The sequence below is a fragment of the Eubalaena glacialis genome, chromosome 1 (assembly GCF_028564815.1).
Source record: "Eubalaena glacialis isolate mEubGla1 chromosome 1, mEubGla1.1.hap2.+ XY, whole genome shotgun sequence".
Lineage (NCBI taxonomy): Eukaryota > Metazoa > Chordata > Mammalia > Artiodactyla > Balaenidae > Eubalaena > Eubalaena glacialis.
The window spans coordinates 28,693,748-28,721,550 of NC_083716.1; the positions used below are offsets into that span (position 1 = coordinate 28,693,748).

The window sequence follows — 27,803 nt, forward strand, 5'->3', positions numbered from 1 at the left end:
CTGACTGACCAGTCTAGTTTGGAAGACAGTCAACCATATCCAGAGTTGGGTGTTAGTGGTTAGGAAGGTGTCTGAGGTCCCCAATTCCATCTCCAAAAGAGTTCTTAACTCTGTTTTTGTCATTTCCCACCATTTAAGTTCTAGTCCACCATCATTTATCCCCTTCTTCTCTGGACTATGGCTGTGGTCTCTTCTTATCTTAAATATCCCTCCAACCTGCAGTCCACGCTGCTGGCAGACCAATCTTTCTAAAATGTAAACTGGCCACATTACTCCTGCTTAGATTTCTTTCATGACTTCTCCTGGCCTCTTTGAAAAAGCCAGACTTTTTTTTAACTTAGAAACCAAACTTTTAATAAATATTTCATATTACTTTTGTGTTTCTGAGGGTGAACTAGTCTAATGTAATTCTCTTTGGCTCTTTATTAAACTTTCTATAACTTTTTCATACAAGATTTGAAGCATTTAGCCAGATACACATCCTGACACAAATTTTGAAATTTTGAAATTGATATACATAAATAGAGTGGACAACATCCCCAATTATATTTAGGATATAGGGTTCTCCCAAGATAGAGCTGAAAATACCATAGTTTTACTCTTTCATTCTATTAATGTAGTGTATTACATTTATTGATTTGTGTGTGTTGAATCATCTTTGCATCCCAGGGATAAATCCCAATTGATCATGGCATATAAGTCTTTTAATGTGCTGTTGAATTTGGTTTGCTAGTATCTTGTTGAGAATTTTTACATCTATATTCATCAGGGATATTGGCCTGTAGTTTTCTTTTCATGTAGTATCCTTATCTGGCTTTGGTATCAGGGTAATGCTTACCTCATAAGATGAGTTTGGGAGTGTTCCCTCTTCAATTTTTTTGGAAGAGTTTGAGAAAGATCAGCATTAATTCTTTTTTTTTTTTTTTTTGGCACTAATTCTTTACATGTTTGTTAGAATTCACCAGTGAAACCATTTGATCCTAGGCTTTTCTTTGTTGGGAGGTTTTGATTACTGATTCAAAATCGTTACATATTATTGACTTGTTCAGATTTTTTCTTCATGACTCAATCTTGGTAGGTTATATGTTTCTAGGAATGTATCCATTTCTTCTAGGTTGTCCAATTTGTTGGCAGATAATTGCTTACATAGTCTTTGTATTTCTGTAGTCTTCTCTTTCATTCATAACTTTATTTATTTGAGTCCTAATTTGTTTTTGTCTTGGTTAGTACAGCTAAAGTTTTGTCAATTTTGTTTATCTTTTCCAAACCAACTCTTAGTTTCATTATTCTCCATTTCTCTATTGCATTTATTTCTGCTCTAATTTTTATTATTTCCTGCCTTCTGCTAACCTTGGGCTTAGTTTGTTCTTTTTCTAGTTCCTTGAGGTGTAATGTTAGTTCCTTGAGGTTTATTTGAGATCTTTTTTCTTCATATAGGCATTTACAGCTGTAAACTTCCCTCTTAGAACTGCTTTTGCTATATCCATAAGTTTTTGTATGTTGTGTTTCCATTTTCATTTGTTTCATTTGATTTTCCTTTTGATCTCTTTTTGTCCATCTGTTGTTCAAGAGTGTGTTATTTAATTTCCATGTTTTTGTGAATTTCCAATTTTTCTCCTATTACTGGATTCTAGTTTCATGCCATTGTGCTTAGAAAAGATACTTGATATAATTTCTATCTTCTTGAATTTATTTAGACTTGTAGCCTAATACATGATCTATCTTGGAGAATGTTCCATGTGCGCTTGGGAAGAATGTGTTTTCTAAAGCCAGATTTCCTAGCATGCATACAAGGCCCCTATTTTATTCCTTTTTTCAATTTTATTCCCTGTTACTCTTACACTTAACACTGTATTGAGCTATCTTGAGCTACCTTAAATTCGAATGGATGAGATTTTTCCCATTAACTTTCTACTTTACAACAGACTTAGATTTGCTGGAAAGTTGCAGAGATAACACTGAATTCCATACACCTCAATTTAGAAAAAAGATAACACAGAATTCTATGGATGAGTTTTCATATCTTAACTGAGGTTTCCTCTTCCTGAAATTATCACCTGCCCATGCTTGATAAACTTCTACTCTTCTTCAAGAGTCCGTCTTGACCTCCACTGCTGGGCTGTGCTGTATTACCCCCAGAGCAGAAAAAATATCAATGTGAAAGCAGTACAGAGGCATCAATATTTTGAGGCAGTTAACTTGATTTTTCCCAAAAAAGCATTGTAGAAGTTGTGAGGAAAATCAGAACTTTGTTGTTTTCCTTAAACTTATTTTAAGTTTTAGTTAAGTTTGAATTGCTTGGCTGCCTTTGGTGAGTCTCCCATGCCCCTCAGTTGTCAGGAACACTTCCATTTCCTTAAACACTGTTGTCTCCAACCAATAAGGCCTGAATTCTCCAAAAAACTCAATGTCATGAAAAACAAAACTAAAAGGTAGGTGGGCTATTGTAGATTAAAAGAGACTAGAGGGACTTCCCTGGTTGTGCAGTGATTAAGATTCCGTGCTTCCACGTGCAGGGGGCGCGGGTTCCATACCTGGTAGGGGAACTAAGATCCCAGGTGCCCTTGGTGTGGCCAAAAAAATGAAATAAAATAAAATCGTGTATTACAAATTTCCCATGTACTCTCTATTTATTTATTTATTTGGTCTGTCTTGCCCACGAGAGTTACATCATTAGGTTGGGGCCAACATCGTGCAGGGAACTTTCTAGCAATTCAATAATTTCAACTGCCCCCAAATAAAAAATTACAATCGGAATGTTTGTCGTCCTTTGTCCCTTCTTCTCCACGCTCCTGGTTTCTTGATTCCTGCTCGAGGCAAAACCACCTGAGAGAGGCATCTGTCCCTCGGCGCTCTCCGTAGGTAACTGAGCTTTCATTGGCTGGGAGCGCTGACGTCTTATCGTAGTGCGGCCGCCTTTTCCGGAGGAGTGTGGGTTCGCTGTCCCTATTTTCGGTGGTCGTCCCAATCCAGGCGATAAGGGCAGATGGCTCAGAAACCGCTGCGCCTGTGAGTGACCCTGTGTCTGAAGCGCGCGCGCGCGCGTGTGTGTGTGAGAGAGAGTGACCCTGAGTCTGAAGCGTGTGTGTGTGTGTGTGTGTGTGTGTGTGTGTGTGTGTGTGTGCGCGCGCGCGCGCGCGCTGTAGGGGGTTTTCTAAAGACAGAAAGGCGGGGGCGGAAGCCCGGCGGCTGCTGGTGAGCTTCGATCGCGTCTTTGCCTGGGCACTGCCGGCCTCTTTTCCTGTCCGTTTTCGCTTCTGAAGAGGGGGACTCTTGGCGACACTTGCTGAGAGAGGAGGAAGCTCCTAGCGTCAGGCCTTCTCCATATTAGGCCGTCTTGGTCTCTGACATTATTTCCCCTTCGTTTCTCCCCGCAGTATATTTACTAGGCAAAAATTGTAGGCATGGGGCCCATTGATGGGCTCTGGGCAGTGGTCGACAGGAGAGAGAGACAGGGCCTTTGCCCTGGCGCGCTTTTTGAGGGGATGGTGAAGAGAGGACTTACATTTATGCATTCATTCAACAATATTGATTGAACAATTGCAGTGCACCGGGCACTGTGCTAGGCGTTGCACAGATGGAGTTCCTGCCCTAATGGATCTTACAGTTTAGGGAAACGTATATTAATCAAAGAATACAGATAAATGTTGAATTACGGTCCTGATAAATGTCAGGAGGAAAAGGTTCACGGTTCTGGGAGGGTGTATAGGGTATTTGGATTAATGTGAGGAATCAAGGTAGTGAGGATTGAGCCTTGATTAATAGTTTTGTCTTTATCCTAAAAAAGTCACTGGATCACTGGAATGTTTAAGAACGCCTTGGCATGATCAAATTTTCATTTTGTAAAGCGATTCTGGTTGCAATGTGAAGAAAAAATTATTGCCAAAGTAGAAAACAGCTAGGATTAGATAGCGTAAAGGCAGAGGAGAAGTGCAGGGATTCAAGGTTTATTAAGGAGAGGACAGCAACAGGGTTTGGAGGTGGTTTGGTTATGAGTGAGGAGGTGTCAGCATTGTCCCAGTCCTAGATTTCTTTCTTCAGTGGGATAGGAAACACTGGAAGAGCGCCCAGATGAGGAGATGATGAACTTTGAGGTGTCTTATGATGTACAAACTGGACAATGGCTCTCCCCAAAACAGAGATCATTCCAGTTGTCAGAGATCTGACAACTGCTATGAGAGAGGAAGTGCAGAATCCTGTGGGAGCACCAGGAATTGGTGACTGATAGGGGCTGGAGGGCTTCCTAGAAGAGGTGGTGCTCAGAAGATAAGTGAAAGTGGTAATAATTTATTACAGAGATTGCTCTGAAAAGCTATATGGGTTTCTGAAGTTTTGAGAAGAGGACTTTCTGAGCTGGTCAGGAAGGCTTTAGAGATGTGATAGGCCTTGAAGGATGGGAAAATTTTAGACTCAAGATGGGTAGTGTGGAACTGTTAGGAGAAATAACTACCCCAAGGGAATGGCAGAGACAGAGAGTGATCAGATCGACAGTAGGGAAGGTTTCTGTTATGGAAACTTGGAGAAAGCATTGGGAAGAGAGATCAGGGACTTGTGGAAAGCTGTGGTTCCTCAGGCAGTGGAGTTGTCTTAATGTTTTTGAGGAAAGAACATTAAACTGCTGGCTTTATGTAGGGTGGACAGGAAGAAGGGAGGGTATTAGAGGAAATGTAAGTATATTCTCTGCGTTGTATCCAATACCAGATTCACTGAATTTCTCTCCGATTCTGCCTCTGCATAAACTACAGGACTCTCAGTTGCTCAACCTTGTAATTATCCTCCATTCCTACTTCTCCACTCCAGTTTGTGTTCAAGTCTTCAGAATTCTAAATTTCTCGTCTGTTTCTCTCCTCCCCATCTTCATTTGACATTGCCCTCTTTGCTGGTATTTTTGCTTATAGTCACTTGTTACTCCAGACCATCTTTCACTCTGTTACTAAAATGATCGTTCTAAAACATATATGATCGTGTCACTACCCACATTTTCACTACCTTGAAAATGTTCAGTGGTATGGACAGTAAAGCACACCAGAAAGACATACTGACAAAACAACAAGAACTATAATATTTCAAGATGAGTTAAAAGACATTAAGAAAATGATATGAGAAGTGGAAAAACCATGTAAATCAAAAGTATAAAAACTCAGAAACGAGATTATAGAACAAGTTACTTCACGACTTAGGGTCAGTCTGGCTTACAAACCTCAGGTCTTGCCAGTTTCTATCTCCCTACCCCATAACACTTTACACATACCTCCTATTATTGCCCTTTTTCATATAAATTTATAACTATCAGCATATCTCCCCTTCCCTGATTGTGTACTCTTTGAGGCTTGAACTGAGTCTCCTTCTTCTTTATACTCCTAACGTGTCCTTAGCATAGTACTTGGCATACTGCACTTAGCAAGCATGTTGTAGATGTCCTGAGTGTGTTTGTTGAATGGATGAATGAAGCCCTGTGCTAAGATAGTGGTAGTGGAAACAAAAAGGACAGGATGACTGTGAAAGATATTTGTAAAAAGGAATTGAGGAGACGATGACTGGATGGGGGATTTTTGAGTCTTGGTAACCAAGTTGGCAGTAGACTCAGCCACAAAACTTGGCAAGTGAGAATAAGCTGGTTCAATTTTGGAGGAAATGATAAGCTAAATTTTAGATATGGTGAAGTTATTGGTGAGACCTTTAGGTGGAGCTGCCCAGTGGTCATTAATAGTGCACATGCAGTGAACCTCTCAGGTAACCTCAGAGAGACTGGATCACATATCTCCCTAATCCAGGAAGACTAGTATATACCAAACCTGGCAGACCTATTTGTGTGTCCTGCATTGCCTTAACATTTATGTCTTGTTTGCAGCTTGGCGTGTGGAGATGTTGAAGGAAAGTTTGATGTTTTATTCAATAGAGTTCGAGCAATTCAGAAGAAAAGTGGAAACTTTGATGTAAGATGTTTCTTTTTACTGCATTTAATTTGACTGTTGTAATCAAACATAGTAAAATAAAGTTTGGGCTCCTTTATACATTTCTCAGTCGAACACATACTCTCCTTTTTTGTTAGATTGAGTTCCTTTTTTTTTTTTAATGTATACAAATTTATTTATTTATTTTTGGCTACACTGGGTCTTCCTTGCTGCACACAGGCTTTCTCTAGTTGCAGTGAGCGGGGGCTACTCTTTTTTGCGGTGCGCGGGCTTCTCATTGCCATGGCCTCTGTTGTTGCGGAGCATGGGCTCTAGGTGCGCGGGCTTCAGTAGTTGTGGCATGTGGGCTCAGTAGTTGTGGCTTGCGGGCTCTAGAGCGCAGGCTCAGTAGTTGTGGCGCATGGGCTTAGTTGCTCCGCGGTATGTGGGATCTTCCTGGACCAGGGCTCGAACCCGTGTCCCCTGCATTGGCAGGCAGATTCTTAACCACTGCGCCACAAGGAAGTCTGAATTCCTTTTCTGAGCATGGGAGTTTAGTAGCTGAAAAGTGGTGTGGGAAGGGAGATGTGTTTACTGTAGACCTTTCTATACTTTTTGAATTTGAATTTTGTTACTTTATTACTGTACGCAAAACTGAAAACAGACTAGCAGAACCTCCCTAAGTGATTCTCACCCTGGGTTTGGGAAGCACAGATCTATTTCATAGGTATACGGTATGAGTGAAGTCAGATAGCATATGTGCAAATGCTTCACAAACTAAAGAGCCCTATGTAATTGTTATGTGTTGTTGCCAGCTAGACTGTAAATTTTTAGAGTACAGAAGAGTATTCTAGATATGGGGATAATTTGTTCATTGGGATAAAGGTTGAGTAAAGACAACAAGCAGGAAATGTGTCCTTTATGCCCTGTATCTCTCAGGGTATCTAATATTGTTTTGTATTTTGCAGAGAGATTTTTCAAGGTTGATTTCTCCATTTTTCCCTGACCCTCTTGTCTCCTTCCCCAGCTTGTATTTGACATCCAGGGAGCCAAAATTTAGTAATTTATAGAATCAGTAACTACTACAATTGTTGTAAAAGAATTATGTTTAGAAATTCTGTAAATTGATTAAGGAAATTCTGTAAATCGATTAAGGAAAAAGCTGAGATCATTAAATAGGATAATTAGCTCAATAACGTTATGCTCAATTATGTACTATTTGATATTTTTTAAAAATCTCATATATCTGTTTAAAAAACTCATTTTAGCTGCTGTTGTGTGTAGGAAATTTCTTTGGCTCCACTCCAGATGCTGAATGGGAGGAATATAAAACTGGCATCAAGAAAGGTACAGAACTTACTTTTAACATATGATTTCTAATAAAGTTTCAAGGCTACATGGTTCTTGCCTAGTTTTTCACACGTTAGTGATTTAAGAGTTTGCCTTTGAGTTCTGCATTGACCTGGGAAGAATGCCTATGTATCTAAATGTTCACATTTTGAATTTGGTTGGACTTAGTTCCAGAGAATTCTCTTCTCAGTAGGAAGGAATTGAATAATGCAACCATATGTGTTCTTTTTTTTTTTTTTTTCTTTTTCCCAGTTTCAGTGTTTTTTATTAAGCTCTTTGGGGTCTGTGTTTTCCTAACTATACATTGACCATCCTCTCTAGGATGTTACTTCATCAGCCTAGTGATACCATTTAATAGTCAAGCCACAAGGTTGGTTGTAGGATATCCTATGTGGTGACCATGTTCCATATATAGGACTGCAGACTCTTTTTGGCCGTGCCATGTGGCTTGTGGGATCTTAGTTCCCGGACCAGGGATCAAACCCGTGCCAGGGAATTCCCTAGGGTTACAGACTCTTTACTTTTGCTACAAGTGTTTTTCCTGTGGGGAAACAGTTCTCAGGTTCCAAAGCAGATCTGGTAACTAGCTGGTGTCATGTCTGTTTCTCTCACTAGCTCCTATTCAGACATACGTGCTGGGTGCCAATAACCAGGAAACAGTAAAATATTTCCAAGATGTTGATGGGTGTGAATTAGCTGAAAACATTACTTATCTGGGTAAGTTGATATCTTGTGTGTTTGTAATGAACATAATGTGTCCCAGGAATGAGCCTCCCAGGAAATTTGTGGCTGGATTCATCTGCCATTACTGCCTGAGAGAATGGGGATCAGGGTTTTTTTCCCTAAAGTCAGTGTCTATACCTTTAAGACTATGTCATTTTTCCTCTGTTGTCTCCCACCTCTCCCCAATCTCCTTGTACTTTCACAACCCAATATATACTCTTTCAGCCAACTAGAGGAGTAAACTATTTGACTACAGTGTTTGGAGTACTTCAGGTATAAATTGTGTTAAAAAAAAAAATTCTATGTATGTGGTCTCACCATATAACATTGCTAGATGTATACAGCTTATTTGTTAATTGGACTCCTAATTTGCTATAGCTCTAGGTTTCACTGAGGTTTTGAAAAACTCAAGTTTTTAGTGTTGATTCTTGGGTTTTTCACTGCTTTTGTCCTTTTTCTGATTCCAGGTCCACTCTTCAATTCCAGGTTAAAATGGTTCCTCCACAGCCCCCTGAAACTCTTAGTGGTTCTTTCAGTGTCTGGCTGTTGTAAAAAGCACTGTCAAATTTTGCTTTTCTTCTCCACCTGCTCCCCTCCCCCCACCACTACTGCTTCTTGGATCATTCAACTCATTTTTTTCTAAAATGGCTCAAATGGTCTTCACATTTCCTCTCTCTTGGTCTCTCATTTCTTTAGAAAGCTTCTACATTTCCTTTGCTATAAATGCTCTTTTTATAGTTTTTTTATTAGTATGTGTGTTCCTTTTTTACTTTATTATTCTTTGTTAGTCAATATGTGTGTTCCTTTATTAGTTAGTATGTGTGTTCCTTTATGAGTTAGTATGTGGAAAGAGCCATTTGAGAAGAAGAGACTCAGTAGATGAAAGGGAAGTGAAAATTGATGGAACAAGGTTCTGGAGGCAGCAAGAAGGAAACGGAATCAAGGGCACAAGCTATGAATAAATTTAGAAGATGGCAGAGTCTCTTAATTTTTCACAAGTAATTGCTTTTTCCAAATGTTTTCCTTCATTTGGAAGCTTCTGCCTTCATGAAGAGTACATTTATTCTAGACTATAGCTTACTCACAGCTGCAATTATTTTTTTTTCTTCTCAGTGCCTCTCCCTGTATCCAGGTGTCTAGATTTCTTTTAGTCCCTTTGGAGTCTCTGGAAGGCAGAAAGCCTTCTTCTTAATCAGTGCTTCCCGAGTTTTTTCATTTGCAAGGCACCTGGGGCAATCAGACTGTGGGCTCCAGCAGCCTTCACATAAGGACTGCTCTTACTTACTGAACAGGAATACTGTTGTAGCCATCCAACATTGAGACCTAGGAGCTGGAAGTGGGGCATGGGGAAAGAGATTCATCACCAGAGTGACATTTCATTCAGCAGTTTGACTAAAACTTGTCCATTTTTCTTTGAACCCAGGTCGTAAAGGTGTCTTCACTGGAAGCTCGGGGCTGCAGATCGTGTACCTCAGTGGGACAGAGTCCTTAAATGAACCTGTCCCAGGTTACAGTTTTAGTCCCAAGGATGTGTTTTCCCTGAGAACAATGCTGTGGTCAACATCCCAGTTTAAGGGTGTTGATATCTTGCTCACATCCCCGTGGCCCAAGTATGTGGGGAACTTTGGGAATTCTTCTGTGAGTAGTGTTTGTTCAGTTGGAATTTCTAAAAGCAAATTGCAGTGGCTTAATTTGATCTTTTTTGTTCTTTATGTGACTATTTCAGCTCTTAGTTCCTTTCAGTAGAAATCTTTTGTGAATTTTTCGGGATACTTAAAGCCTTATTGGCTGACCAAAGCAAAAGTTGATCTTAACGAAAGCACGATTCACTGAAGAGAGAATGCTGAAGTCTTACTTATAAATGAATTTTTTTTTTAAAATTATATTCTCTGCTTCAAGTACCCTTTCTCAAGCTTCTTCTTAAGAAGTTTTGAGGGGTCACTAATTTTCAGTGAAAAGATTTATAGCTAGTGGCAGCTCTGCAGTTTTATTTCCCCCTTTCCATTCAGATTATATCTTTTTGGCTATCAACGTATTTTAAAAGGTGGAATCATCATGGGATTGAGGATAGTGATCTAAAGTTGGGAAACAATATATTGAAAACTTAGTTCTTTTCTAATGGGAAAGCTTTAATGTTGGAATGTATTGGAGCGTGCCATGGCGTTCGATCTAAATATTTTTGTAGGAAGAGGATGTACACCAGGTTGGTGAGTGACAGCTATCATGGGGAGCTACCTTGGTGGAAATCAGCCTAAGGAAGACCTTGAAAGGTTGTATGTGAGAGCAGAAAGCATCAGCTGAGCTTCAGTGAAGGAAAATGTAAGAATGCATTTAGGGACAAATATCAATTCCTAGATGTAGAGTTATCAGAGATGATCCAGAAAAGGGCCTTGTAGGCCACTCTGCCAACTTTAACATTATGTGTCCATGACTAAAAAGGCCAACAAAATACTAGGCATTGTCAGGATTTTGAAGGGAGAAGGGACAACACTTTCTTCCCCTTCCACAAACCTATGGTTATTCTTCCACTAGTATACAAGAGGCAGTGCTGGTTGCAGCGTAGAGAAGATACAGCAGAACTAGGGAAGATCCAGAGAAAGACTACTAAAGTGATGATGGGAGAAAGACACGTGATACTCTATAAGGAAGAATGAAGAGCGGTGCTAAAAAAGTTTACAATTTTTGATTAAAGTAGATTTTGATGAAAGTTTATAAGTAATCATACAAGGTATTTATAGGGGAGAAAACAGTATATCTCACTAGTCCCTAAGGTACTGCAACTAACCTCAAGGCCAGTTCCCTGCCCTTCAGCAGACACCTGAAGGAGACAAGCATAAGACAAAAGGAAGGTTTTGCTTTACTTAGTGGAAAATTAACTCTGGTAATTTCTTTATTTCCAGTTAATACCTTCTCTTAGAATGAAGTTCATAAATAATGTTATGGATGAGAGAGCACATAATTTATTGTTAATGGAAGCTCTGAGAACAAGCCTAACTTTTGACAGACTTTGTATTACAAACTGTGACAAGGGCATGGTTGTGCCCTTCCACAAGCCACACCTTCCTTGACTGAAGCAAAATAAAGGATTGTATGCTTATGTGATGAAGTCCATGAATGTTCTACGGCAAATATTCTGTGGATCCTAGGGGCCCTGAAAGCTAGCTTTTAATTTTGATCTTCTGCAATGACTATGACTGTCTGCATTGTCAGAACTACAGGAGCACAGTGAAGCAAATTATAGACGTACAGTCTGTGGGCTCCAGAGAGAGAGTGCTTACTTTCCAAAAAAAGATTGTAATAAACCTTGTTTTGGATTTTAGTATGGAGGAGTTACCTTCTCCCTTAACCTCTGGCTTCCAACAACTGTTCCTATTTCTGCATTTGTAATAGCCCGGTTCCCCTTATGTGTTGAGATTTCTCTGATTGCCATAAGTATGGAATTCATGACGCAAATCCTACTGCCCACATTGTAGCCACATAAATATTCCAAAGACATTTCAAAGTGTCTTGTTATATCTCTGCATTTCATGATAACTCTTAGGTCTGTTATGATGACTAAGTTTCTATTTACTAGGGAGAAGTGGATACCAAAAAATGTGGCTCTGCTTTGATCTCCAGTCTTGCCACAGGCTTGAAACCAAGATATCATTTTGCTGCATTGGAAAAGACTTATTATGAGAGGCTTCCATATCGGTGAGTAGCATTTCATTCTTTTTGGTTTTTTGAAGAATTTGCCTGGATTTTCTGTGTAAACTTCTCATGTTCATTTCAGCCATATAATATCTTGGTTTCTTTTAGTTACTCAGGCATGAAATGAGCGACTCTCGTATCATTCCACTTTTCTGAGTTTGGTTTCCTAATTTGAAATACAAGGGATTGGATGATACTGTATCATCCAATGTATCATTTAAAGCCCCTTAAAGGTTTGAGGGTCTGACATAACAATGCTGTTTAATCATCATAGCTTGATGTCCTGTTTTGATCAGGTTAAACGGTTACTCCTTGTATAGTCTTAAACTCAGGATAATCACCTAAGAAGTATTTCAATTTAGGAATCAAGAACTTGTATCAATTTTTTCTCTCTCTCTCTTTTTTCAGTATAGCTTGGAGATGGAGTTTTTAAAGGATGTATTACAGAGAAAATAAAACCAGTGTTTTATAAGTAATAGAGCTAAGTAAAGTTAACTCTGAAAGATCTTCACTTTAAAGGCATGGGTAATCCCTAAAATGATTTATAAAAACCTTTTTTTTTAATATACAAAAGCAATATATGTGTTGTTGAAAGTTAGAAAAATATAGGCGAGCAAAAAGAAGAATATAACTTGCCCTTTCCCTATAATCCCACAGCCTAAGATATAACCATAGGTACTACGGATTTTTCTTTTATATCTCCATATATGCATTCCAGAAAAACCTCTTGTTCTCTGAAACCATGCACTAAAAACAGAAAGGTTATAGGAATAAGCCACTCAAAACTTTTAAGGATCCAAATACACATTTCTCTGAAGAACATAAACCAGTGGCCAATAGGCACATGAAAAGATGCTCACGCATCATTAGCCATTAGGGTAATCCAAATCAAAACCAATGAGATACCACTTCTCACCCCACTAGGATGGCTATAATCAAAAAGACAAATAATAAGTGCTGATGAGGATGTGGAGCAATTGAAGCCCTCATACATTGCTGGTGGGAATGTAAAATGGTACAGCTGCTTTGCAAAAATATTTGGCATTTCCCTACCATATGACCCAGCAATTCCACTCCTATTCCAAGTGAAATGTAAACATAGGTTCACAAAAAACTTGTACACAAATGATCATAACAGCATTATTCATAATCGCCAAAATGAGGAAATGACCTAAATATCCATCACCTGATGAATGGGTAAATAAACAGTGGTATATCCATATAATGGAATGTTATTCAGTAAGAAAAAGGAATGGAGTACTGATATAAGCTACATGTGTGAACCTTGAAAAGATTATTCTAAATAAAAGAAGCCAGACACAAAATACCACATATTACATGATTCCATTTATCTGTAGTGTCCAGAATAGGCAAATCCATAGAGATAAAAAGTAGATTAGCGGTTGCCAGGGGCTAGTTGGAGGGAAATGGGGAGTGACTGTTAATAGATACAGGGTTTCCTTTTTTAGATGATGAAAATGTTCTGAAATTAGATAGTGGTAGTGGCTTAGTATATGTGAATATGCTAAAAACTGGTGAATTGTATGGTATTTGAATTAGATCTTAATAAAGCTGTTAAAAAAAACAACAACAAAAAACCCTGTACAACCTTTTAACCAGAGCTGTAACAAAAACCCGTAACTATCATAATAAAAATACTGGCATTTTTTTTCTAGGAAACATAGACACTCATGTATTTTTATATTTTTCCTAAGAGAATGAAATCATGCTATGTATTACCATTTGAAGCATTTTTTTCCACTTAAAACTCATTTCTCTTTGTTTTTCATTATTATAGTTTTTTATTACACAAAAGAAGAGAGAATAGTATAATGATCCCTCCTGAACCCATAACCTACTTCAGCAATTATCAACATTTTGCCAATTTTCCGACTCTTTTAAAGCCAAATTTAGAGTTTTTTGTGCTTTTCAAATACGTGATCTCATTTTCTTCCTAACAGCAGTCCTGGTAAGTAGGGGTGATTATTCTACTAGATGGACAGGTAACATCTGAGATGTTACTGGTGGTGATGTAGTGATAGACTTAGGACCTGTGCTTTTTTCGTGACCCCATGGAGTCTACATATTTCATAATTGCAGATCAAAAGTAAAGTTTGTTGGTGGGAATTCCCTGGCAGTCCAGTGGTTAGGAGTCGGCGCTTTCACTGCTGGGTTCAATCCATGGTCAGGGAACTAAGATCCCGCAAGCCTCGAGGTGCAGCCAAAAAAAAAAAAAAAAAAAAGGTAAAGTTTGTTGGTAACCTATTATCTTTCCAATATATTATAGAAACCACATCATTCTGCAGGAAAATGCACAGCACGCCACCAGGTTCATAGCTCTGGCAAATGTTGGAAATCCAGAAAAGAAAAAGGTAAATTTTGAGTATTTGGTGTTTGGTTAATATTCATTGTCTGCCTGATAAATGTTCCTCTTGCCCAGTTTAGCATTCATATCTTCTCTTCTCCCCAACTGCGATGTCCCAGTACTTCATTGACTTTACGCTTTATAATAATATGGTAATGAAAGGTTAGGTTTCCTTGGGTCCTTTGTAGGAGATTTTAGAGAAGGGTTTGGGAAAATAGGCCCAGTGGAACAAAGGCAAAATTTCAAATGAATGATGTCTTTCTTCCCACATCCATGTGGTCGTCTCTATGGGTATTTTTCATGAGTTTGACCTCAGATGGTACTCTTGCTTTGCTTCTTTTAGCAACTTCATTTAGCAGAAATAATAAAATCTTCCCAAGGATTTACCTAAGCCCTCCTTGGCTTTGGGAATCTTAATGATACCTGGAATCTGTCTTTATACTGGAAAACAGTGCAGGTGAATGAAAGAGGGTATACCAGAAAAGTATATTGTCCTTCTCGCTTCCCTGAGAGCATTTCAGATTCTGTAGGGCCAAAAGCAGGATACTGTGGATTTCAATAGCTAAAGATCAGAACAGTCAGTCACGTGGGAAAATATATAAATTATCTGAAGATTATCCTACTATATATAATATGCCATAAACAATGTACATGCAAAAGATAAGCAAATACTTATTTTGTTTTTTCCATAATATCTTAAACTTTTAGGCCCAATGCATTCTTAGCAAGTTTAGATTTGTAATTTTTTTAACTTCCTTCCCTCCCTCCCTTCCTTCCTTTCTTCCTTTTTTTAAACTGCCCTTTCAAGACAGCATCACTCACAGTATTTTTAGTCTATTGCTTTACTTTCAGGGACATGTTAGCCTTAACCCTAAGCAATGCATACTTCACTCAAAGAATATGCACATTTTAAAATTTGGCAAGTATTAGTAAATTCATTTCAAAATTTTGTTCCAGTTTACACCCCTACCAGCAGTGTATGAGTCTGTTTTCTCAATGGGTAGTGTCAAATTTTTATTAACATTTTTTGCCATTCTGATAGAAGAAAGTTGTGTATCATTGTTAATTCGTTGTATTTCCCTGATCAGTAGTGAGGTTAAGCATCTATTCATATCTCACGTAAAGTTTTCAGTATCTGCCATTAGTCCATGGTTTTAGATATTTATGTGAATATTTATTTCTTTGCTACTAATCCCTAAGAAAATCTATCAGCATATACAGCAGAAATTGTGTAAAATCAGAGGGAAACACTAAGTTATCCAATTTAGTTTTCATTAGAAAAAAAGAAGGGCAGTGCAGTGACTATTGACAAAGTGCACAAAGATAAAGGACTCAGAGACAGAAGCAGTTTGTCTTCAAGGGTTATGGAGCAAGTCCCTCTGGGCCTTGCAGTGATAGTTGTTTTGTGTAAGGGCTGGGCTTTGATGAGTTGCTTGTTACTTCGTCAGCCCGTGGTTTGCCCCTGCAGAGATCACTGAAATGGCATTGCTATGGATGCTCTGAACCGCAGATGGGCTGGTTGCTGCTCTTTGATCTTACTCAGTTTCTGAAGCTTTATGTGAAATTTTATGGTAAAATTCGTTGATTACATTTGCATAAATAGTATTTCCCTTAATATTATGTTGTTCTTCTCCCAAAGTATCTTTATGCATTCAGTATTGTTCCTATGAAACTAATGGATGTAGCAGAACTGGTCAAACAGCCTCCAGATGTCACTGAAAACCCGTACAGAAAGTCTGTGAAGGAAGCATCCATAGGAAAGCAAATTCCTGCCCCTGAGGTATGTTCTGACTGAGAGGTGGCATTTTCTGGGCAGGATTGCCCATTACAGGTGTCCTTTTCTTGATTATAGTTTAATTCACAAGGCAAGTTTAATCCCTCGAATCTAAATCTTTTTTTTTTCCTTTGGGAAATCATGCTGGTGATTAGAAAGCCTTAGTAGATTTCCAGTAAGCTCAATGTGTTTTTTTGTTTTGTTTTGTTTTTGTTTGTTTTTTTAATTATAGTTTGGGGTTAACAGTTTCATATTTTTAGTCTTTCATTGTCTAAACTTGGTTCATATGTTGGGGTTACACATGTAAAGTCTTTCCTTGTCTAAAGTTAATTCTCTGTTCTTAACTTTTCAGGCAAGGATCCAACTGCTTGGTAGCAATGTAATTTGTGATTTTATAATGAGTGGTATAGGTGAATAAGATTTACTCTGAAGAAATTTCTTAATAGCAGACTTTTCTGAAATTCGTTTTCCCTTCACTAAAGCAAGGAATGTCAAGTTTCCTTACTAGTATACATGGTCTGCTTTCTCAGACTTTTTTTTCTTATCTTTTTAATTAAAACTCAGAATTGTTTTATCTGTGAAATTGTAAGACTGCACCATGTCCCTACTGAGAAAGGGAAAGGAATGTGGGTGGGTTCATGCTATTCTGTTTTAGGCAAGAATTGCTGTATAACTTGCATTTTAATTCACTTTTCCAAAGGAATAAATTTGGTGGTAGCTTGGATAAGTGTTGAGAGGTATGACTGAGAGTCCAGGCATCAGGATTGGGAAAATATTTTTCTTCTCTAGGATAGGCAGAAAGGGCAAGGAGGAAAGACATGACATGGCAGGAACGTTCCCTTGTATGTGGATGGTTGGCTACTTGTCTAAAGGTTAGTTTAATAACATTTCCTCTTCTACCTTTGGCTGTTCCAGGAAGATTCAGCCTGTCAGTTTTTCTTTGATTTAAATGAAAAGCAGGGAAGGAAGCGTTCATCTACAGGCAGAGATAACAAGTCTTCTCCTCACCCAAAGCATCCTCGCAAACTTCGTAAGTACCTTGGTTCCAGAGGTCTCTTATGTGAGCAATAACTGTTATTTTGGGTCTTGTTTGGGAAGCAGCATTGCTAAGAGAGCCTCTTCTGGCAGAAGAAGATTGTATATTGAATCATTAGGACCAATAAGAAAAATAAAAGAATGCAAAGGTGGCCTGACTTTGAGGCTGTCTGAGGCTATTCCTGTCAGAACTATGGAAAAAGCTCCTTTCCGTCATGTCTGTAAACGTAAGGTTAAGAGCCTACAAAACCAGTATGGGTTTATAAAATAATGGAATAATCAAACTGGTAGAAAAGACTTACAGCTATTACACTGAGATCCTCTTTCTCCACCCCCTTGTTTCAAAGATGAAGAAGCTGACTTCGGGAGGGTACACATACTCCCAGGGTCATGTGGATAGCTGGTGGCATGACTAGAACTAGAATTGGAGCTCCAGACACCCAGTTGAGTGTTCTCTCATTGCAGTTAGTTGCCGGTTACATGCTACTTTAGTCAATATATGGTTATCACATGGATCACCTACCTGTGGATTGGTTACAAATTCAGAACTTTTAATAGAGGTTTAGTTTCATTGATAATGGTGATGGGGGCAGGGGTCATAGTGGGAGCACAGCAGACCCAGTCCGTTGTGGCAGTACTGTGTACATATCAGTGTTTGCAGGATACAAAGATCAGACAAGGCTGAATTCTGTAGGGTGGTTATGTGCTGGAGTGCTTGGACCATGGTAACATTTGTCTTTCTTCCACATGAAGCTCAGCCTCCAGGACCCTGCTGGTTTTGCCTTGCCAGCCCTGAAGTGGAAAAGCATTTGGTGGTCAACATTGGCACACATGTGAGTTACTTCCATGAACCTTTTACAGAGGAGACACCTGTTTGTTTTCTGTTAACTTTATTGAGTCATAATTTACATATCATAAAATTTACCTACTTTAAGTGTGCAATTCAGTGATTTTTAGTTAACTCACTGATTGTACAGCCATCACATAATACAGTTTTAGAACATGTTCATCACTCCAATAAGATTCCTCCTGCCCATTTACAGTTAGTCTCCATACCCACCCACAGCCCCAGGCAACCACTAGTCTTTTTTGTCTTCATTTCTGTCTGGGCATTTCATATAAATGGAATCGTACAGTGTCTTTGTGTCTGGCTTCTTTTACTTAGCATAATGTTCTTGATGCTCATTCATGTTGTAGCATGTGTCGGTTTTCTGTTCCTTCTGGTCAAATAGTATTCCATTGTACGGATAGACTACATTTTGTCTATTTATTCGTCAGTTGGTGGACATTTGAGTTGTTTCCACTTTATGGCTATTAATGAACATTTGCATACATGTCTTTGTGTGAACATATGTTTTCATTTCTCTTGGATAGACACCTAAGGAGTGGAATTGCTTGTAATTTTATGTTTAACTTTTTAAGATACTGCCAAACTATTTTTCAAAATGGCTACACCATCTTGTTTTCCCACCAGCAATGTATGAGGGTTCCTGTTTTTCCACTTCCTTGCCAACATTTGTTATTTTCTGTCTTTTTGACTAGAGTAACTATAGCAATTCTCCTGTGGTTTAGTAGAGCCAGTTTCACAAGATTGCTCCTTCTCTCCCTCCTCTCTGACAAATAGGTATGGCTCTCCTAGGGTGATGTTTTTATGTAATTCTTGAACTTTATATGTTTTTATTTCATACTACTTGGGGGTGATGAGTTGCTTTTTTGAATTACTATTTAAAACAAGGATTTTCTTTTTTTTTTTTAATTAATTAATTTATTTATTTTTGGCTGTGTTGGGTCTTCGTTGCTGCGCACGGGCTTTCTCTAGTTGAGGCGAGCGGGGGCTACTCTTTGTTGCGGTACGCGGGCTTCTCATTGCGGTGGCTTCTCTTGTTGCAAAGCACAGACTGTAGGCGCGCGGGCTCAGTAGTTGTGGTACACGGGCTTAATTGTTCCATGGCACGTGGGATCTTCCCGGACCAGGGCTTGAACCCGTGTCCCTTGCATTGGCAGGCGGATTCTTAACCACTGTGCCACCAGGGAAGTACAAACACAAGGATTTTCTTTGTCCCAAAAAGGGAGTCTTCTGTTGCTTATACACTCATATTTGGCTAAAAATGTTGATATTCTTTTTTATATCTTCAGATTTAAAAACTTGAGTTTATTAATTTTTATTTGTGATAATTATGCAATGTTGGGAACTGATTTACACTGATTATATAAAAGACTAAAGAGATAAATTCTCAGTTTTGCCTAGTAGTAGAGGATATAGCTTCCTAATGACGGGAATACCCACATCCACATTCCTGGTGTGGGTATCTGGGAACCCAAGATAATAATTACAAGATTGCTTGGTAAGCACTGAATCAGACTATGAGAACTGGATGATTTTGAGAAGGATTTTATTCAGGCTATGGAAAGTTCTGATGAACTATGTGTGTCTCACAGTAAAGTCATCCTATTTCAGATTTCCCCAGATACTTTTCCTTGGGCAGGGCTTGATTAGGTATTAAATAATATTAGTTTTTGACCCTCATTCCTCTGGGATTCATATAGACCATTATCCTTCTTTTTCATTCGTTTAGAATGAAAGAAGCTTAATTTTCAGGGTTACATTTGCACCCTAGTCACCCATGACTAGAATTGGCTATTTCCCAAGGCTCCTGAGGAAAATATTTACAAATCATTTCTTAGTGTGTGATGCTTCTGCGGACAGATACTTTCATCCGTTTTTCATTGATTTATTCTAATTTTGTTTCCTGGGGATGACCTTTTCCTCAGCTTATCCTGACAGTGAGGGCCCTTTTCTGTGGCCTCCTGTAGACTGACTAGAATCTGTGTCATCTTACACTCTAGTCACATCCCTCTCCTGCCATTATTGTTTGACTGAAGAGTCCCAGTCATTTACATTTAATTTTTATGTCTTGCTTATTGGCACACTCCTGTCTCTAGGGGGAGCATGAATGGGGTCAAGGCCTGTGACACAGCTGGGCCATAGAGCCTGTGGATGAACTCTTCAGTGGGAAGAGAAGCAAACTTGAAAAACTCTTCTTTTTATAGGAATACCCTTTTTGGATTAACTCTTGGATCTTGGTTTCCTCCTTGGATTAGTGTATGCTATCCTTCTCTCCCATATGGTATGGTATGGGAGAAGGCTTCAGACTGCCTTCTGTTTAGGAAACTTCAATAGGTTCAGAATGCCATGCAGGGCACAAGAGATTTGGAATGGGTGACTTAGCTCCGTGCTGCTCTGGGCCTCCAGGAGAGATGGCCTTTCCTTTCCATTTATTGTACCTTTCTATTGCCTAGGGTATCTGGCTTAGGGTATGAGCCTAGGGGATAATCAGGAAACCTGTTTGCTTCTCATCTAGACCTAAAGCTAGAGGGGCAAAAAGTATCTCAGATTTTGATTGTGGCCCAACCCAGCACCCCAAGTAGGAGGTCACATGATGATTTTAGCCTAGAACCTACCTAGTAATCAAGTTTACACTTACCTGCGCTGTCCTTTGTTGTTAGAAACCTCTTGGGAACCTCTGGTGACCGTGGGTGTCTGGCACAGGGCTTGGAGTCCCCTCTGTAGCCACTCCTCTTGATCTCCTTTCATTACTTTTTTTCCCCTGGCTTTTTCTCTGTCTTTGCCATGCCTTCCTCAAGGGATATACATAGAAGTATGCTGATGGCCCATGGCTATAAATTGGTAAAAGCAGGTGTGGGCTGCTAAGAGTCCAGAGTAACTATTGCAAAATCCATGTATTTTTCTATGGGAGAAATATTCATTCAGGTCCTACTTATACATTTGAGATAAAATTAGAGATAATTCAAGTATAGAACAGATTACAAGTTGAGAGTTTGAAAAGAAGGGAAGAGATCGGCCAAGTGTGAAACTATGCACAAGAACTAGAAGGTACTGTCTTGGGGGGTGTTATTTAGTCTAGACTAGAAACTTCAGTAGCTTCAGTGCACATCACAGTGTAAAAACTGCTGTTTATGGCGGTGACCCACTGACATAAAGGAAAGGCTAGAAAACTCAGGCTTCTAGAGTAACCTTTTAAAACAAACACAATTAAAATGGTTATTTAAAATTTTTTTTTAATGCTTTAGCACATATGAGGTTTTGATGAACTTTAGTCATCTGGGATATTAACTCTATAGATGTGTTCAGTCCTCTGTGCCAAGGAGATCAAGGATGATCATGCTTTAGTTTGTTTCTGATACTTATCCTGTCATTCTGTTGGGCTTTCTCAGTGTAGATGAAAAATAAATGACTCTCTCCTTCAGCCTTAACTTTGAACCCACCACACTAAAAGTATACTTTGGATTGTTTTTCTAAAGCTCCAGTACCTTCATTTGCCTGCATTGATATTCACTGGCCCTTTCTCTACTCACTCAGTGTCTTCCCTTCAAAGAATGTCTGAGTGGTAGAGCAGTCTTGCGTGTTTGGGTTTTGACAGAAATATTTTTAGTTGCTGTTTAGCTGCCGGCAGCCATTGTTGGGAACTACAGTTTTTTTGGATGTACCTGAGTTTGAGGTTTCTTCTTCCTTCCCTATTAGATTATGTTCGCTTTCATTTTGTAGAGGTTAGTCAGCAGCTTAAGGCTGTAGGGACACTGGATGCTAATCACGTCATCTTAGCCTTTTTCGTGAGCCTAAGAGGTGTATTTAGGGGTGAGATTGGGTGTCACTGTAGGGAAAGTGGTTCATTTGAAGTCAGAAGTGGTATCTTTCTGTGGCTGGGGGTGATAATAACTGAAAAATTGTTTTCAAGTTCGGAGCCTGGGAGGAAAAACCAACCGTTTGTTCCAGTCTCCTTCAGCCCTGGTGTGTTTGTAGCCAAAAGCCGGTCTGCGTGCTGCTCATTGGCTCCCAGTTCATTTGATAGTTGCATAGAAATTTGTTGCATCTGGGAACTCCCTGGCGGTCCAGTGGTTAGGACTCCACACTTTCACTGGCGAGGGTGCGGGTTCAGTCCCTCGTCAGGGAACTAAGATCCCACAAGCCGTGCAGCCAGAAAAAAAGAAATTTGTTGCATCTAATCTCATTCTTCAGCAGGTGCTTGACAACATTGTTGTTATAACCTCTAAAATTAGATTTGTTTTAAGAGGAGAATTTCTACTGAGAGCCTCTTGAGCACTTTTCCCACACCCTTGGGCTCATGCTCTGTAGAGGCTTTTCTCCCTGAAGAATCACACATGCAGTATTGACGTCTCACTTCTGTGTGCTTCCTCTTCAGTGCTACCTTGCCCTGGCCAAAGGAGGCTTATCTGATGACCATGTCCTCATCCTGCCCATTGGACACTACCAGTCAGTGGTGGAGCTTTCAGCAGAGGTGGTGGAAGAGGTGGAGCAGTATAAGGCTACATTGAGGCGCTTCTTTAAGAGTCAAGGCAAACGCTGTGTTCTATTTGAGAGAAATTATAAGAGCCATCACCTCCAGCTACAGGTAGGTGGTCTCTGCCCAAGAACTTGGAAGGGCTGTATGGGGACCTGGATATTGATAAATATTTAAATAATGTTAATTTTTTTGAAGTATAGTTGATTTACAATATTGTATTAGTTTCAGGCATATGGCAAAGTGATTCAGTTTTACATATATATATGTATATATATATTTTTTAAGATTATTTTCCATTATAGGTTACTATAAGATATTGAATATAATTCCCTGTGCTATACAGTAAATCCTTGTTCGTTATCTATTTTATGTATAGTAGTTTGTATCTGTTAATTTCATACTCCTAATTTATCCTTCCTCCCCTCCCTTTCCCCTTTGGTAACCATAAGTTTGTTTTCTATGTCTGTGAGTCTGTTTCTGTTTAGTATATAGAGTCATTTGTATTTTTTTTTTTTTCAGATTCCACATATCAGTGATGTCATATAATATTTGTCTTTCTTTGTCTGATTTACTTCACTAAGTATGATGTTCTCTAGGTTCATCTATCTGTGTTGTTGTAAATGGCAATAGTTCATTATTTTTTTATAGCTGAGTAATATTCCATTGTATATTTGTACCATATCTTCTTAAGCCAATCGTCTGTTGATGGGCACTTGGGTTGTAGTGTAAATTGGTGCAGCTGCTATGGAAAACAGTATGGAGGTTCCTCAAAATACTAAAAATAGAGCTATCTATGATCCAGCACTCCCTCTGCTGGACATATAACCAGAAAAGATGAAAACTCTAATTCGAAAAGATACATGCACGCTAGTGTTCATAGCAGCACTATTTACAATAGCCAAGACATGGATACAACCCAAGTGCCCATCAACAAATAATGTTAATTTTAATACTTAATTTTAATTAATATTTAAGTATTTGATTCTAATATAAGGTTAAGTATTTAAATAGTTGATTTAATATTTAAAATATTTAATATGAATTTTCATATTACTATTTAAATAATATTCATTTAAAAGGTTAAAGAGTTTCTGGTGATAACTCCAGAGATTTTACAGGGGTTCACAGGGAAGTGCATGGCAGTACAAGTGAATAGCACAGATAGTAAGTGCCTTGTTAGAAAAGGAATGGGTAGTCAAGGAAGGTTCCAAGAAAGGTTTGGGCCTTGATAGAGTTTGGAAGAGAGTGGGTATTTTGTGTGAAGCTCAGCATGAGTGGCAGCTCAGAGGTAGGAAATAGTCTCAGATCCTGCCTGGGGCTAGCAGCTCAGAAATTCAGAGACTGTTATGGATAATTTGATTGTCGTTGTGGTAGTTTTCTTTCTGGCACATTTGTTAAGTTTTCAAATGGGCCTGACTCTGCCACATATATTATATAGGAGCTGCCAAAGGCTTAACGACAAAGAGATCTCTTTCTAGCCTTTCCCACATCAGAGATGGGCTCCCACATGTGGCAGGCAAGCTCATAAGTTTAAGTCCTTACAGACAGGCTGACATAGACCTGTCTGGCCTGAGGAGAATCTCTGCTGAGGGGTGTTTCTCCACCCCTGTGATGGATTTGCTATGTCTCAGGGACTGTGCAGGAGGCATGACCTCTCTGAGACCTGCATGAAGAATTTCTCCTGCTCCTCCCCACTGCCCCAGGTCATTCCTGTGCCACTCAGCCGCTGCGCTACTGATGACATTAAAGATGCCTTCATTACTCAGGCACAGGAGCAACAGATAGAGCTGTTGGAAATCCCAGAGCACTCCGACATCAAGCAGGTAAAACAGGAGGGGAAGGTCATATTCCAGGAGAAGTAAAGACCTGGTTTCTGACATGTTGAGCCTGAGGTACTCAAAGGTGTTTAAAAAATGTTAAATAGGCAGGTGACAATTTGGTACTAGAGCATGGGGTATTGATGAGACTAGAGACGAAGATGGTATTACATCAAGGCCTTAATGCTTTCCTGGGAAGAGCAAGAAATTAGAAATTTCCTAAGGCAGGAACTTAGGAAGGTAGGTGCGACTGGGAAGATCTTTGTAATATCTGCCAGTTTGGCTTTTTAAACTCTAGTTCCACTAAGTGGCTTGGGATTTACATCTGCTCACATCCTTTTTCTTGTGCTTCTAAGCTGAATTATTTGCCAAATTAAAGCTTTTAAGAGATGGGCTGGGATTTTGACTTTTAAAGCACTATTGCATGTCCTCATATGACTCTGTTTACTTTAGATTGCACAGCCAGGAGCAGCATATTTTTATGTTGAACTTGACACAGGAGAGAAACTTTTCCACAGAATTAAAAAGAATTTTCCTTTGCAGTTTGGAAGGTTTGTACATTTTTCTTATTTTAAATGTATTTTCACTAGACCTACTCTGAACGAAGTAGTGGGCTGCATGGCCAGTTGAGTAAAAAGCCAAACAAGGAACAGTCCTTGCCCCAAGGAACCAGTAGTCTTAGGGCAAGTCAGATGTTTACATATATGACAGTAATGCAATGCAGAATGTGAAAAGTACCGTAACAAAGTTTTGAGGAACAGTGTACTTTAGAAATTCAGAGAAGGGAGAGCCCATTTCTACTTGGTGGAAGGCGTCATGAAAGAGCTGAAGTTGAGCCTGAGAGATAGATTTAGAGGGTAAACTTTGGCATGTGGGCATTCTAGCCCAAGGGAGGAAAATGCTACTATTAATTGAACATGTGCTCTGTGCCAGACACTGTGCCAAGAACTTTCCATGCATTGCCTCATTTAATCTTCCGAACTCTGTAAGGTAAGTACTGTCATCCCAATTTACCAGTATGAAGAATGAGGCTCTGGAGGAGTGCCAATAGAACTTTCCATGATGATGGACATGTTTTATAAAAGTACACTGTCCTATACAGTTATCACCAGCCACATTACTAGTGACTACTGAGCACTTGAAATGTGGCTAATGTGACTGAGGAACTCAATTTTTAATTTAATTTAATTAGGATTAAATTTAAATATGTCAGGCTAGTGGCTTCTATAGTGGACAGCATGGCTCTAGAGTGGTTAGGTAGCTTGTCCATGGTCACAGAGTGACCTGGCCTGCTGGACCCCAAAATGTGAGGTCTTAACTCATTACTCTGTAGTGTCCTAAAGGTCTGGATGAGGCTTCATTTTTGCTTCTCATATCATGGAGAACATGACTGCAGAACTGTACAGGGAGTGGTATAAATTAGGCAGAGAATGAAGGCAGGAATTTGCTGGCAAGAAGAGAGAGTATGGAGGGGAGTTGAAAATGTGCGCAACAGATTATCTGATGCTGGTGTCTGTGATTTGCAGTGGTTTTTTCCCTAGTTAGAACTGAGCTTTGAGTCAACCTTGAACCCTTTTTGGACCAATTTGGAAAGCCTCCAAGAGATTGCCACCATTGGATAAGTCCAGTAAACGTAGTTGTCTACATTTTCAAAAAGATAATAAATGAGAAGAAATGTGTTAGGAGCTTCAAACATCTGACATTATCTTTGTGTTATTGATTCAGCAACAGACACAGGTGTGGACACTGATGACACAGGCACATAAGCTCACAAAGGAGAGAGTCTCTGAATGATTTTGTGCTCTTGGTAGTTGGTTGTATTTTCAACATTGAGTATTTTTCACAATAGTAACTTACAGTTACATAGCATTTTACAGTTAACGAAATACTTGAAAAGACATATTTTTTTTCCTGCTGCACAAGAAGGGTGGTTCTGTCTTCATTTTACAGATGAAGAGGTAGACTGATGGTCTGCCCAGAGAACTAGAACTTGAGCTTAGGTCCTTTGACTTTTAGAAGACTCATGTGGTTTGTTTTCAGCCTTTCTATTTACTGTAGCTTCAAAGTGGAAAATGAACCATACAAATAGAGTTCTTTTCTTTTTTTTGACAAGAAAGGATTTATTGGTGGGCACGAGTAAGGAGGAGACGGCGCCAAGGCTCTCTCGAGTGCAGGGCCCGCCACGTGTCCAGGGGCCACGATTAGGGATGTATTTGACGCCACAGCCATCCGGGATGAGCCGCTTTTCTGCCACCATGTTTTCAGATTCATTTAAACTTAGTTAAAGCCCCACTTCTTGGAGACGTGGATCTTCTGGCAGCCAGGGAACTTGAACTTCGCCCTGCGGAGGGCCTCAATCACATGTTCCTTGTTCTGCAGGAGCAGTTGCAGATGGACATTATGACTTGGCCAATGTGGACCCTGGCCACTGTGCCCTGGGGCTTTCCCAAGGCACTGTGCGTACCTGTGTGGAGCCTAGATCGGGGACAGCATGCCAGTCATGAATGTCCACTGGAAAGGGCTGTCTCCAGGGTCCCTTAGGGCAACCCATAGAGGCAACAGGCTGCATACACTACTAAGAAGGCTGCTGTTTTCAGTCATTGCACACCGGGGCCCCATGGGGAAAAGAGCACAGTCAGCTTAATTGGCTGCAAAGGAGTTATTTCTAATATATCAGAATAAGTAAAAGTATAAAGCAGTGGCATTTAGAAGATAGGTTGTGTATGTGGTGGTTTTGTTGGCATTGAGCCTGTGCTGTTGTGCCTATGTAGGCCTGAGTGCACTAGAAAGAGAGGCAGAAAGTCAGAGTGCGGTATGAGACTAGGTGCCTGACTTTTCACCTCAGCACACTAATGGCCCGAGATGACAAAACTAGAGTCTAAGGCAGGATGTAATTACAGCTAGTTTGGTGCTTTGATTATGTTGTCTCCATACATCAGAAAACCCTTATTTTGCATTTCATAGGCAAGGAAATCAAGGCACAGTGATGAAGTAACCTGTTAAAGTCACAGACAGCAAGTGGCAGAGCTAGGAATGGAATCCAGTCCCTGATATTTCTGATATCAGGGGCTGCCCTCTTTCTACTGTGCCATGTTGCTTCTCTAGGTACCAGTAATGTAGTTCCAAGTTGTTCAGAGAAGTAAATGGAATTTGAGGGGCTAGAAGAGCTAAGACCTGAGCTGGTCACTTATAACAGGCGTGACTTTGATAGATAGAATGGCAGAGATGGCTCTCAGGGCAGAGAAAATGGTATGAGCAAAGTCAGAGAAATTTGCATACCTTCTTTGGGTGATGGTGAGTGGAGCTCTCTGGCTGGAGAGGAATCGAAGGAAGAGTGGGTTTTGGACTGATACTGTCCGTTTTGACTTCTTTGTGCTTTTTGTGCAGGGAGGTCCTGGCTAGTGAAGCTATCCTTAATATTCCTGACAAGTCTGACTGGAGGCAGTGTCAGATCAGCAAGGAAGAGGAGGAGACCCTGGCTCGTCGCTTCCGGAAAGACTTTGAGCCCTTTGACTTCACTCTGGGTGACTGAGCAAAGGGAAAAGCACTTTATGAACTTCACAGGATGTAATGGCAGCCTGTTTTTTGAGAAACAACAGTCTCCCATGGGGACTGTTTCCCTGCCTCTTTTTTGTGTATTCCCATGGAACCTGCCTGCAGCAAGAGGCCTAAGATTGAATATTTTTTAGAAAAAGTCGCATTCTAGGATGAAGATCTTATGTAAAAGCATGTCTGTCATCAAACTCCAAGTACAGCTTGTGTTTATCAACATTTTCAAAAATATTTAAACTATCATATAAAATCCAAATGCTTTTTCATGGTTGGGAAGTG

At 39.6% G+C, this 27,803-nt stretch overlaps 1 protein-coding gene and 2 non-coding genes across 4 annotated transcripts; 2 read left to right on the forward strand and 1 right to left on the reverse strand.

Moving 5' to 3' along the window:
- The first annotated feature begins 2,922 nt into the window (after positions 1-2,922).
- CWF19L1 (CWF19 like cell cycle control factor 1) lies at positions 2,923-27,725 on the forward strand. 2 transcript variants are annotated; one of them, XM_061194320.1, is made up of 14 exons: positions 2,923-3,009; positions 5,852-5,936; positions 7,163-7,241; positions 7,860-7,961; positions 9,391-9,605; positions 11,542-11,660; positions 13,945-14,029; positions 15,662-15,802; positions 16,712-16,826; positions 17,585-17,664; positions 22,054-22,263; positions 23,859-23,978; positions 24,426-24,523; positions 27,360-27,725. In XM_061194320.1, the coding sequence occupies exons 1-14, from the start codon at positions 2,987-2,989 to the stop codon at positions 27,502-27,504; spliced, it is 1,617 nt and encodes a 538-aa protein (XP_061050303.1). In that variant the 5' UTR covers positions 2,923-2,986; the 3' UTR covers positions 27,505-27,725. The 2 variants fall into 2 exon arrangements, with proteins under 2 accessions (XP_061050303.1, XP_061050313.1); XM_061194330.1 differs by lacking the exons at positions 5,852-5,936; positions 7,163-7,241; positions 7,860-7,961; positions 9,391-9,605 and having other exon boundaries at positions 2,978-3,009.
- LOC133079370 (small nucleolar RNA SNORA12) lies at positions 23,519-23,666 on the forward strand. Its single transcript, XR_009698174.1, has one exon. It is a non-coding gene; the product is annotated as a small nucleolar RNA SNORA12 (small nucleolar RNA).
- Positions 26,492-26,626, reverse strand: LOC133079171 (small nucleolar RNA SNORA70). Its single transcript, XR_009698072.1, has one exon. It is a non-coding gene; the product is annotated as a small nucleolar RNA SNORA70 (small nucleolar RNA).
- Positions 27,726-27,803: the final 78 nt, after the last annotated feature.

Bases quoted from the DNA above. Each gene is read 5' to 3' on its own strand.
- CWF19L1 (XM_061194320.1), top strand. From the start codon at position 2,987: ATGGCTCAGAAACCGCTGCGCCT. The intron at 9,606-11,541 runs GTGAGTAGTGTT...TCTATTTACTAG, and splicing joins GGAACTTTGGGAATTCTTCT to GGAGAAGTGGATACCAAAAA. The intron at 14,030-15,661 runs GTAAATTTTGAG...CTTCTCCCAAAG, and splicing joins GAAATCCAGAAAAGAAAAAG to TATCTTTATGCATTCAGTAT.